Here is a 13,071-nt window from a genome sequence, read left to right on the forward strand (position 1 = left end):
GAGACCACTGGGTGTAGGTAGACCAGTATTTTAAGGTACTCCTTCAATCACACTTGGAATGTCACTGTTGGCCTACCTCAGGAATGGCCATATAGATAGGAAATTGAAATGAGAACATGAAGGAGCATCGACATATTTTTTTACCTAGCTCATGCACTATGATAGAATTTAGCCTTGCTAACATAAAAATTAGTTTTGGATGGCTGGGTCACAAGGTTTTTGCTTTTCCTTCTCTTCTTCTTCCTCTTTTTCTTTTTCTTTGCTTTCAATTTTTAAGGATGAACGTATTTTCTTTTATGATGGGAGAACAGCATACCCTTTATTTGGAAAAAAAAGAGCTATTTCACACATCATTTAAAACAGCATAGGAAATCCCCACGTCAAATAAGAAATCTGATGATCACTTTTGTAATATTTGAAAATAAACCAACTTTATTTGAATCAGTCAATATCAATCAAGACTGGGAAACAAATTTATAACTGGTTCAGATTCATGTGAAAACACTCAGCATTCTCTTCATTAAAAGACAATTTACATTTATTAAGGCTTGAAAGCAAGTCCTGTTATTTTATCACCACAGTTAAAGGTCTTGAGAAAATCAAGTAATCACCATTTGGAGTGTCTTTATAAAATGAAATGTTTGTTCTTTTGTAAAAGCTAGGCATCTTTTGCTAAATTAGTTCACTTCCCAGCTTATAAAATGGAACAACCAGGTAGTCAGTAAAAGACAAATTCAAACATCAGCTGGATATTTTATCTTTTAAATAAATGCATAGTCAGTCTTGTGAAATCTCTAACTCTACATAGAATACCTTAGATAAGTGGATCCTTGAAACTATGTTATGCCAAAAAACAGATTGCTTTTATAGAAACACAGATTAGGCCAAACCCTACATGAGGCAATATTTCATCTTATTTTTGGTTGACGAGGGGAGCATTGGATCTACTTCTTTAAGTAATATTAAACAAAATTCTACACACTTTGGATCATACCTAATTCTGAAATAAAATATCCTGAAACTAAGCTGGGAGAAGAATATTGACAAAGGGAGAGGAATATGCAATCAGGAGGAGGGCCCTGTTGTTTGGTTTGAATGCTAAAGAGCATTGGACAAAAGACAATGAGCCTTGTGTGCACACAGGGCCCCAAGGCCAATGATGTGACCCCTGTCTGTTTCCCTAACATCGGAATCAGGATGCTTCACATGCACACTTCTTTCTCTAATGCTTAAGATTCTTTTTAATGTCATATAAAAAAATAAGGAAGTGATCCCTTGCGAATCATGAACTCAGCTTTAACCATGAGCTAATGCTTCATCTTTCCAAGGAGGGAGACACCAGCATCTTGATTCACTCCGCTATTGAAATGGCTCCTGGCTAGTGGGAAGAGAGGTAAGTCATGGAGTGCCCACTGGAGGTCTGCTGTCACTAGTCCAGTTTAATTTTAGACACAGGCTCTCACAGGTTTCTCATGATGGAAAACTCTTACTAGAGAGACCTGTACCTTCCTGACTCTACCTCCCTTTTAATTCTGTTTGTCCAGGTCTTGCTGATTCCTGGGACTCCTAGATCTTCGGGGTCTATTCCAGGCTGTGATCCATTTTGGGACAGTTCTAAGGTGCGTGGTATTGTCTGTCTGTAGAGTGGCCAGTGGGCACAGTGCCGTGAAGAGCTTCTGTTGTTTCATTTGACAAACGCTAGGAAACGCAGCCCACGAAACCTCACTCTTGACAGAGCCTTTTTCTGATGAAAAGATCAAGATCCTCGCTGGCTCCACCAGCAGAAGTGAAGACCGAGGACAGCGGCATTTCCTGGGAAGCTGAAACTAGCCTGAGACTGTGTGGCCAAATAAACTGATGGAGTGTGTTTTTTCACTTTTCAGCTCATTAGTTTGGTGCCAGGCAGCTATACCCCTTTGTTTAAAATAAGATAGTCATCCTCATGCCTGTGATTCTGAATTGTCAGGCATTTGACTCCCTCTGTCAGGATATGAGGCACAAAATAGAAGGATATGCTCTGGAACAGCCAAGATTTTACTTCTCCAGCTCATCTTCTGTAGTTGTTAAAATCTTATCCCACACCTTCTCTGTGGGCCGAGCTGAGAGGGAGGCAGTACCGCGTAGACGGGTAAATTCAACACAGTCATCCTGACGTTGCTCTGCCTCCGCCTCCCTCCCGCTACACTGCCCCATAAAAAATAGTGACATGACAGTCAAGGGAGAGAAATAAATCCAAAAGAAAACAGGATCTCAACCCAAATAAATCCCCTTTCAGTGCCACTGAAATGCTCTTTGAGGCGTCAATATTCACTCAAGACCAGGGACAAGAGTTACCCCCTGTCTTCTAACTCTGGGGTATGGAGTGCAAACCACAGACCCTCAGTGCTCCCTGAGTGGGTTCTGGGGACAACTAAGGACCTCATCACACTGTTGCCAGGAGACGAGTTGCTCTGTTTATGACAAGGTTATGGCCAAAACCAAGGGAGGCTGAAGGACCTAGAAGAAAATCTCCTTTAAAAAAAATAATCAGAAGGTTATATTACTGTTATTTAAAAGTACTCTGATAATCTGGCCATCAGACACTAAAGCTCTAAGTCAATAGTCCGTTGCGTTATATGATAACCTACTGTTGAAACAAAAAGATATTCCTGAATGAAGTCCACAGAAGTGCCTTCTATCTGTAGCTCCATGCCCTCCTTTAAATGCTTACAACTGATCACATAACTGCCTCCGCCAGTGCCAGAATATTGTTAGTGATGTAAAACTAACTCAACCACAGAAGGAATATCTAGAAACAACAATATTGATTTGGTTTGGCTTGTTTGGTTTTAAATACTTGGTAAAGACTTGCCAACTGCTGAATTCTGAATATCAAATCCGAGTCATTAGCGTCCCATAACTTCTCTGGGGAAGCCGTTCTCCCCTGCGTCCTTCTGTTTTCTCTGTCGTTCGGGCTGTGCAACACGGAAGTGCTTTGAGAACAGCGTCCCTGTGGGTCTCAGGAAAGTCAACTGCCTCCTAGGTCATCGAGCCTGTGCCGTTAGGTCCGGGGCAGGATTTCCTGGGAGGACAAGAGGATTTCGCACTAATTAAAAGGCCTTTGGGATCATTCAAGTTTTCATCTCCCAGGAGGCCAGCTTGGGGCTTTTCCCTACAGAAAAAGGACTGTTTCCTCACCAGTTCTCCTTTTTAAACATCTCCAGGGACTAAGTTTCCAGGGAGTTGTGGAAAGGTTTTTTTAGAAGTGGAAATGAATCAACTCCTTCTGCATTTGCAAAGCTCTCCGGCTGGCTTATAAAGTGTCCTACTGGGAAATGTCCTCTTCCTCCATGGGCTACAGGAGACGCCTGCTTCCTCCCCTCTGCTCTGATCAATGGGTCACTTTTTTTCTTCAGAGATCCCTGGACGCAGGTAGGTCTCGGGGTGGCTGGGGTTAGAATTTATTGATGTTTCTATGGAAAGGACAGTGCTGTCCTGCCCTCGCTGAGCTATGAGCCAAGTCCTGGGGCTTTGGGGCACTTGGGAGCCTCCCCCTGGAGCAGCGGGCAGCACAGAGGAAGGATGTTGAAGGTGAGGGGCTGCGGCTGTGGCGGGTGGATTTTCTCAAGGGCGTTCGCTGGGAGAGGGAGCCAATGATTAGTTCATTTTTCTTAGTTTCCTCTGCAGAGGTCCCCCCGCTCAAGTCGGGTAAGCGTTTAAGGAGGTGAAACTCAAGGAGAACGTCTAAGGAGTGAAATATTAGTTAAAAAAAGTTTCCTTGTTTTCATCTGGCAGTTGAGTCAGATGGTAGGAAAACGAACCCAGGTGGGCATCTATTTTTCTTTGAGTTCAAACCACATGGTTTCCCGGTCAGAAAGGCCCATGGACTTTCTTCCTAAGGTGTTCCATGATCATGCCACCTCCTAAATGGATCTCGCACTCACGAGCGGCTGCCCGAGAGCACCCAGCTGGCAGACCCAGATCCAGAAACAACTTGAAGAGACTGGAAAGTCATTTTTGGCCAATTCTTGCATTTTTGCTCTAAGGCTAGTAGTTAGATGCATCATCAGTTGAAGACTCAAGTTAGATCATGAGAGAGAAGACCTCTCTAAAAGATTTCCAGGGAACGCTGAGCCATGTGAAGAACTTATCTTCACTCATTCCTCCACCGCCCCCATCCGCTTTCTCGCAGACCCAAACGCACTCGCGGATAAACACAGTCAAACCCAGGCGTGCAATCTCCAAGGAAACAACTACCCTACGCAAGCAAACCCCATGGCTGATGGACCCCTGTGGGTCTTTTGGCATCGACACTGCTCCCCAACCCTCCCTTCCCAGTCACCCCAGTTTGAAGTGCATGCCAACTTCTTTTCCTGGCAAGGCCCGGACAGCATGAAAGCAGAGGTCAGCGTGGGCCAGGGGTGCCGTGGCCTTGAAGCATTCACAGCACAGCCGCAAACCGAGGCTGTGTCTGAAGTGCTTTTCCCATCTGGCCTTCAGTGCCCAAGGTGACAAGAGTGTCAGAAATTAGTGAGTGGCTGAAGGGGTGCCTGCCAGACGCCCAATCCGCAGCCTGCTCAGTCTTCTCCATTCACTCTCTGTCATGCCTAAGAGCGGTGAATCTCGGTCTAATGAGAACTAAGATGGCATTTGGCCTTGGCCTTCAAGTGACAAAGAGGAGGAAGAGGACACTTTGCATGTTCCTAACACATCTGAGGAGATAGTCTGATATTGGCAGAAGGGGACAGTGACAATGCCACACCTGAATTCTTCAACACTGCCCCCAAATACGCTGAACCCAGACCAGGCCCAAAGGCTGAGAGCTTGACTATTTCTATCATTCCTGCTTGCAGATTCCCACATGAGCAGGTGGGGTTGGCGCTGACAGTCATAAAAGACAGCAGCCTGGAGTTTTGATGATGCCAGCAAGATGTGACCTGATGAAAAAACGTTTCCCGAGGCAATGCGGAAGAGGAGTCCTTTGGGAGAAGCTGAGTCCTTCTGGAGCAGTGATGGCAAGATGGCCAGCTCAGGATCGGCTGAGGCGCTTGGCGACGTCTGCGTAGGCCAGCTCGATCTCTGTGTCCGCTGCACAGGTGTTGGTGAACTCGTCCCGGGCGTAGGCATTCTTGAGGTACCGCCACAGGCCTGTCATCTCAGCCGGGAAGTCATAGTTCCGGTATTTCTTGGCCACAATCTGCAACAGAGATGGCAGAACGGAGATGGTGTGAAGGCATGAAACCAATCATTGGGAAGGTGTTAGCGTTGCCGCCCAGGGTGGGCACAGAGGGCGAACCCCTCCCTGCATCTCAAGGGGCCATCAGCAAAATGACTATAATGCAAGGGGGCAGTGCTGCCTTCTTTGTATCTTCTTTTATTTCATATTTCTTAAACAAATATAATTTGCCATTTGACCTGGTGATTCTGCTTCTGGGGGGATTTTTCCTAAGGAAATAGTCATGGACGCACACAAAGATTTAACTACACATATCTGATCACAGGACTATTCGGAATAGCAAAAAATGATACACGACACAAATGTCCAACAACACGTGAACGGATAAACACATTCTCCATACATCAGTACAAGGACATGCTGGAGAACAATTAAAAATGATGCTGCAGAGGAAATGCCTACGATCTGGAAAACTCTTCAAGATAGAGCATGAAGTTTAAAGTTCCGTGTAACGCATTTGGAGAAATAGGTATGCTGACTAGAAGTGTACATTACCAATATCTTACCAGTGGTTATGTCTGACAGACTTACAGACCATTTTTTTTCTTTTTTCCCTTATCCACTTTGTTTTACGTAAGCATCCTTATTTAGAGAAGGGAATACAAAGCATAAAAAGTAAGTTAGATGTTGGAGTGGATGTGCAGCTTCAGGGTATGAAGTGGGAGTAAACAAATAGTGGTTTCTTTCTCTCCGTAGTTTGCCACACTTGGGGGCTGTGGACTTGGGTGTTAAGGGGAAGTGGCATTTGTGTTGAGAGAAACAGTAGTGTGGTGGGTGAAAGCATGGGCTTTCCATCCCAGCTGACTGGGTCTGCAGTCCTGACTCTGCTACTTAACAGCTGTGTGACCTTGGAGTAGTTACTTAACCGCTTGGAGCCCCAATTTCTTTATGTCTAAAACGGAGGTAATAACAAGACCTACCTTGGAGTAATAAATTATTTAAAACACATAAAATACTTAGAGGCGTGGCTGGCTCATAATAAGTGCTCAAGAAATATGACCTATTATTATAATTCATTGCGACCCCCCTTTCACCCATTTGCATGCATTCCTTCACAGGTAGGGGTGGGGCAGGCTCTTTAATCAGGTCTCTTTACCAGGGAGGGTTTCACAGATGTGTGAGCTGTGCGGTCACACGGGGCCTCGCACACAGAAGGGCCCTGCTGCTGGTTTAACGCTCTGCCATCACTGTCGGGAAACTGAGTGCTTTTGTCCCACAGGCTCCCTTTCTTTTCCCCGCGTGCTAGGCCCTGCACATTAGCGGGTCTTGCCTCTAACCCCCCGGGGGTCGGGGTGGGGATAGCAACAAGCAGCCTCTCTCCTAAAGCACTGACTTGCTTGCTGTGTAGAGAGGCCTCCAGATCACGGGCCCTGGGATCCTCCTACTCAGGGAGCCCTCAGATCAGCCTCCCTAGGCTTTCAGCTTCGTTTTCGGGCCAGTGATGTGCAGGGTTCCCTGGAAAGCGGTGCTGAATGACAGACGACCACGACCTATTGTATGAGAAGCTCCATCTCACGGATGCGACCACACTGGAGGGAGGATGCATTTCCGCCTCGCTCTCCTCCATCAGCCTGAGCTCCTGTCCCAACACTAAGAGCCACGCGATCCCAAATCCCAGTCACTATTCCTGTCTCCTCTCCTCTCCCTCAGCTTGTGAGCAGCATCAGGACAGGAAGTGCAGCTTCTTCACTGCCGCACCCCTCCATCAGCCCAATCATGCTGTTGACAAGGGTGACGACGACAGCAAACGTTTCTCGACTCTGGGCTCTGCTCCAGCACTGCTTTAAGCACTGTGCAAGCTACTTAAATTTCTCAATAATTCTACAAGGAGGAGTGAATTATATTGCCATTTTACAGATGAGAAAAGTAAGGCAAAGAGAGGTTAAATAAGTAGAGATCCAGTAAACAGTTGTATTTAATCTTTGCCATCTTCAGTTATCTTAACACCAGACAAAGTGCATCTAGTGTCAAATGTAATTAAATCTCTTGGGGCCGGCCCCGTGGCCGAGTGGTTAAGTTTGCACACTCTGCTTTGGTGGCCCAGGGTTCGCTGGTTCGGATCCTGGGAGCAGACCTACACACCAGTCATCAAGCCATGCTGTGGTGACCCACATAGAAGACCTAGAAGGACATGTAACTAGGATATACAACTATGTGCTGGGGGCTTTGGAGAGAAAAAAAAAAAAGAGAGGAAAATTGGCAACAGACGTTAGCTCAGGGCCAATCTTCCTCACAAAAAAAAAAAAAAAAAAAAAAGCATACCTAAAAATTATGTGGCTTTAAGAAAAAATCACTTAATTTTAAAGATTGAAGATCCTTAGCAATGAGCAAACTGAAGCCACAGAGTTGTAGTGGCTTACACAATGTGACACCAGAAAATAATAAATTCAACCAATATCTACTGAGTAATCATTAATATTTATTACAGCCCCAGTTTCCTAACCCACAGTTCTTTCCACTTTGCCACTCAGCCCTCTGTAAATGATAAAGGAAGAGCTCTACTCAGCATCCTCCTGTGCCAGTTGCTTATCTCCAAACCTACCCTTGTATTTGTTACTTTGTGATGCTTGGACTGGGACTGGGCAAACCACACCTCTGCTTTGCCAGCGACTCCCTATTAGGCTCTGCTAAGAGGGGGCACTAGAGAGAGCCTGCAGGGCTGGAGGAAGGTGGAGGCACGTGCCCCTTCCTGTCCACTTCCTGTTCCTGCCAGAGTCCCCTTTGTTCCAGCAGCAGCAACTAAATCCAGTTTGTCGTTTTGCCTAGACTCAAAGAACCAGTGTCATCACCCTGGCTCAGAGAGGCCAGCACGCAACAGTGAGCCCACTGCAGAGGCTGGGTCCCAGCGAACATGGTCCCCAGTGCCAGCTGAGCAGCACCCCACCTCAGGAGTCCACAGTTCAGCTCTGCGGGACCCCTCATGTGTGTTTCTAAGTTTTGATGATTCCAACCTCTTCCCTTTGCCTCCCTTGCCCGAGGGGTAGTAGCTGCCTCCTGAATGTGGAACCTCATGGTGCATTCTGCCTTGCTAGTTCTTCAGGACTTAGTACTTCTTTATATTAAGTTATCTCCATTAAAATAACTGGTTTGATGTGGTCACCAAAGGAGCCACCCCCACAATGTTCTGTCTGCCTTCAATGTGGCTAAGAAGCAAAGGGAATGGAAAGAGTCCTTAAGCAGAGCACTCGCCACAAGCGAGTGCTGGGGCCAACAAACCCTGCCGGGTCTCCTCTGTTTGCTGTATCATGAGGGTCCCCTGAGTTTTCCCAAGAGCATTTGAGCAGAGGCCGTCTTGGCTACAGAGCAAATCCAGGCAGCAGCGGTGGATTACAAACTGATAAAGCAGCCTCAAGTCTCTCCACGCTGGGATTTATTTTCAAGTTTTTAAAGGATGTAATATGAGCCTTAAAACAACAGAAATGCAATTTATGAATACATGTTTGTGTTTATATTTATACCTCCCTTCCCGTTTGCTTCAGGGGCTGAACAGGTCACTGCACTAGGCGAGGGTCCCAGTGGCAGCTAGAAAGCTCACCACAGCCCTCCCTGCCCGATCTGCCTCCCTGAGCCTGGGCGGCAGAGCCTGTTGTTTGCTCACAGTTGGCTTGATGTGGGGAGATGAGAACTAGAAGGGAGCCAGACAATGAAAGTTCAAACCAGGCTCTCAATGAGTGCCTGGGCCAGAGCAACTCCGCTTCCACGGTGAAGATGAATCTGAAAGAAAGCCAGAAGAGAGAGAGAGACCGAGCGAGGATGCGTACACAGAGCTGTGACGTTTGCAGGAACTTCCATGCTCATGTTCTGAATTTATTCTTTCATATGAAAACAGTTAGCTCCCACAGCCCAGATTAAGTTTTGGCGTCAGACGCCAAACTGGAGGCCTGACTTGGCTTCCCCTTGGCTCTTTCTGCTCTGCAGAGGTTTGCCAGGTCTCTGGGATCTGATAAGCTGGATCAGCAGAAATCCAAGGAGACAGGAGGCGAGGCCCCGCCTTCATCCCCTCGCAGACCATGCTCCCTCTGATCCTCAGCTTCTCCAAGTGACCAACTCACTGAATTTCATCCAAGGACAGTGCGTAACTTAGTCGGTTAGGACTGGAAGGAACTGGAGGAATCATAGGATGAGCACAGGGCCTGGGAGATCTCTTGGTTCTCCTTATTCAACAAGCGATTTTTGAGTGGGTCATCAGTACATGTTTGAGTAAGAGAGAAGCAAGAAGCAGGGAAAGAAGAGAGGATAAAGAAGCGAGAGGGTGTATAGTCCACATCTTTTAGGCAAAAGAAAAGTGAATTCCCAAAAGAGCGAATGACCAGCCCCAGCTCACGCTGCTAGTTGGTGGCAGACAGAGGACTAGATCGTGGATTTCCTGACTTCCAGAATGAAAGTCTTTCCATTATATCACTCTGACACTACATCAGCGTGACTGGACTAGAATCATATCGTCTCAAAGGGTGCCACTTGTTCCTCAGGAAAAGAGAAGAAAGGATGTTTCAGGTGTGCAGTCGGCATGCACTAATTAATAACTGCAAAGAGATATAGCTTAGCTGGATCTACAAGTGACCATTGGCTTCCCCCAGACCCAAAGTGTCTTCATATTGATAGGTTGTATTTGCCCAGCCCGTCAGCACTGGCTTGCATGACTCCTTCCCAGTTTCCAGCTCTGGCCGAGGCCCATGGGCGACCCAGTGCACGCACAGCTGAGATTTCAGCTCAAGCTGGTGTGTGCTCTGATTGGAGGGAAGCCTGCATTTCTAGCCCAGAACTTCAGCTGGAAAAGATAGACAGATATTCAGCTGATAAATGGTTGAATCTTATTCTTCTCAGTGAAGGGGAGGAAAAAACTGGGTATTATAAAGACACAAGCTAGGTGATCAAGTGGTCAATCAATGAGTATTTATTAAAGGGCCACCATGTACCCACCATCATGCTTGGAGAAGCCCCTATCCTCGCAGAGCTTATTGTCTAACTGAGACGGAAGATATAAATGTGTAAATGTAGAGAGCAGTCTAACTCTACAACCCCGCTGTATTTTCCTGTAGGCTGGTGAGGGTCAGCAAAGGATGTGAGAAGTGTTAGTTTAGGGAAGTTTGGGAGACACAACTGCTGTCTTCAAATGAGATGAAAGAGAGCAGCCGTGTTCTGTGTTCCTCCAGAGAACAAAGGGTAGCAGGGTAGCATGGAGGCCCATTTGGGCTCGGCATAAGGAAGGATGTTTTAATAATCAGAGCTGTCCAAAATGGTGGGGCTGGCTCTTCAGGCAGGGGGCTCTTCATTACCAGAAACACGCAGTCACAGTGGCACAGAAGCCTGTCACAGACACACAGAAAGCAGCCCAGTTAGGGGTGGGAGGTTGTTTTGATGACCTGGGAATTCCCTTCTTTCCAGCTCTCAGATCCTAAGGGTCATATAGGAAAGGATTAAGCTGCATGTTGACAATGGTCAGTAAGTGCAACGATAGCAAGAAAATGACATCACCGCTTACAGCCTCCGGCTCTTCAACTGATAGATGAGGAAAGTGATGCCTGCCCACCCTAGGGAGTGGCTAGAAGGAATGAGAAGGTGGGTCTGGGCATAAAGCAAACATGCACATGTGGGCACACTTAATAGAGATGATGGGGTATAGCCAGTGAGAACCTACGAGGAAAAGGCAAAGAAGAGGGCTTTAGAGTGCTATGACTATCTACAACTACATATGATAATGACAATAGCAACTATTACGTATTGAGCCCTTACAGTATGTCAGGAACTCTCGTGCCATATTACTCTCCTAGCAACCCTAAAAGTAAGCAATATATGCTATTCTACAGGTGAAAACTGAACCTTAGAGAGGCTATACAGCCAGCACACAGTGGGGGCTGACTGGGACACTAGTCATGTGACTTCAGAGCCACGGCTATTGACCAGCAGGTGACACTGTCCTTGACTCGTCCACACAGGTGACCAGGGCCTAAGATGGTCTGGCGAGCAGCACCTGTGGTGGAGGTCTCTTACCTTGACCACGTGGAGCTTGGGCAACAGATTGCAGTCAGCCAGAGTCAGCTCGTCCCCATCCAGGAACTTGCGCCGGGAGCCCTTGTCATCATCCCCGCGAGTGTTGGCATCGATCTCCTCTGGCAGAGGGGTGTTCAGGTAGTCATCAAGTTTCTTCAGCGCCTTGGTCAGGCCTCTCTCAAGGGCTGGCATGGAAGAGCAAAAGAAATACCTCTAGTTAACCTTCTTGCCACCGGATACAGCCACAGGGTCTTCAGAGTAAAGTAGCTTATCCCAAACCCTGTGCCTCTCATCACACCGCCAGCTCCCCACACACATCAGGAGACCTGGCAGCCATGAACACAGTGCAGTAGAAGAGTTTAAATGGCCTTAAAAAGCAGACCTTAACCAAACAATGAACACTAGCTAATCTTTTTTTGAAAAAAATATAACTACAGCAATGCAACCATTAAGATATATATCAAAGCTTATATAGTGCTTAGCTCCAGCAGATGCAATAATAGCAGTCCTCTTTTATTTTCTTTCTTGCTTATCTATATTTTGCCAATATCCCACAATTAACCCATATAATAATTTTGTAGAAAAAAAAGGGCTATTAAATAAGTAAACACGAACTGCATAGAAGTCCTAGGACAGAGATAGGCACCAGATTCTGTGGAAGCATTAACTAACCCAATCTAAGAAGCAGTGGGGACAAGACTTCCAGGAGGACATGACACAGGAAAGTGAGCGGCCATGTTTGGCATTGCCCTTAGAGAACCAATGGGTATCAGAGAAGCAACCTTGAGTTTAACCTAGGGAAGTTTATGCCAAAAATCAGAGCTCTCTCGAATGGAAGGGCCAGTGCATCAGGTGGTGGGGTCCCCCAGAAAGGTGCAATCTCAGCCCCATGGAAACCTTCATGGATACAGCTCCAAGAATAAAGATCCAGGGGAAGATAATGTGGCAGAAGACTTTTCCAGTCTTGCCCCAAGAAGGATCTATCCAATAATTCACTGAGACACAAGAGCAGAACAAAATGCTCAAAGAACCACCACTTTGAAGTCACTGTCACTTAGAGTCATTCCACCTCCAATCTCACAGTCCATTCTAGTCACAGAGCACTAACACAAAAACCATCTCCTGAGCCCAGAGGACAGAGGTGGAAGAGATGCTGGCCGGGTCATTAGCCACTGCACCTGTGTCATCAGCCCCATCCCCAATGGCTGTTTTTCCCAGACTCTGGTTTGGGGCATGACACTGAGATAAAGGGAATCAGTCCTGGTGTTAATTCCAGCAGAAAAAGGGGGATTCTGCCCCTGGAAAAAGAAACCAGAGGACTGTACTCTTGTTCAGATTTTCCCCAATGTGCCTCCTGTTAACCGCCCCTCACATCGCCGCATTTGTCTTTTCATAGAGGGCCTTTTGTTTGAGACAATGAAACAACACCAGCCCAAGATAAATCAATTGAACGTTTACTGGAATGTTTGGAAACAGCCTGGAAGTTGGACGTAGTTTCTCAATACTTCCTTCTCCCTGGTGTGGCATTTGAACTTGGACTTCATCATCTGCTTTGTGTTTTCAGTTTGGGAGAATAGACGGAGCAGGGCCTGGGAAAAATGCTTGTATTCCCCTAGTAATTGTCTAGACCGGGACGGGACTGCAAGCCTATTCAAGGGCAACAGTAGAGGGTGGGTACGAAACAATACTTATTAGGCTCCTACTCCCACCAAGGCCCTTGTGATTTATATGGAGCTTGTTTGCTTCCTCAAATGCCTCTACCCCTTCAGTTACGGAGATTACAACAAAATCGTGATTCTAATGGAGAAAGGAGAAATCAAAGACGAGTGCCCGTTGAGATCTGACCAGCTGACACCAACCAAGAG

The 13,071-nt window shown here is 46.6% G+C and overlaps 1 protein-coding gene across 2 annotated transcripts in view; it reads right to left on the minus strand.

The window, feature by feature from the left end:
• Positions 1 to 404: 404 nt before the first annotated feature.
• CLIC5 (chloride intracellular channel 5) overlaps positions 405 to 13,071 on the minus strand; it is a 100,470-nt gene continuing 87,803 nt past the window's right edge. For both annotated transcript variants that reach the window (XM_001502577.7, XM_005603970.4), the window contains exons 5-6: positions 11,207 to 11,391; positions 405 to 5,176 (exon numbers count right to left, since the gene is read on the minus strand). In XM_001502577.7, the coding sequence (XP_001502627.1) occupies positions 5,009 to 5,176; positions 11,207 to 11,391 (353 nt within the window). In that variant the 3' untranslated portion in view covers positions 405 to 5,008. The remainder of the gene's footprint in view (positions 5,177 to 11,206; positions 11,392 to 13,071) is intronic.

This window comes from Equus caballus, chromosome 20, assembly GCF_041296265.1.
Source record: "Equus caballus isolate H_3958 breed thoroughbred chromosome 20, TB-T2T, whole genome shotgun sequence".
NCBI lineage: Eukaryota > Metazoa > Chordata > Mammalia > Perissodactyla > Equidae > Equus > Equus caballus.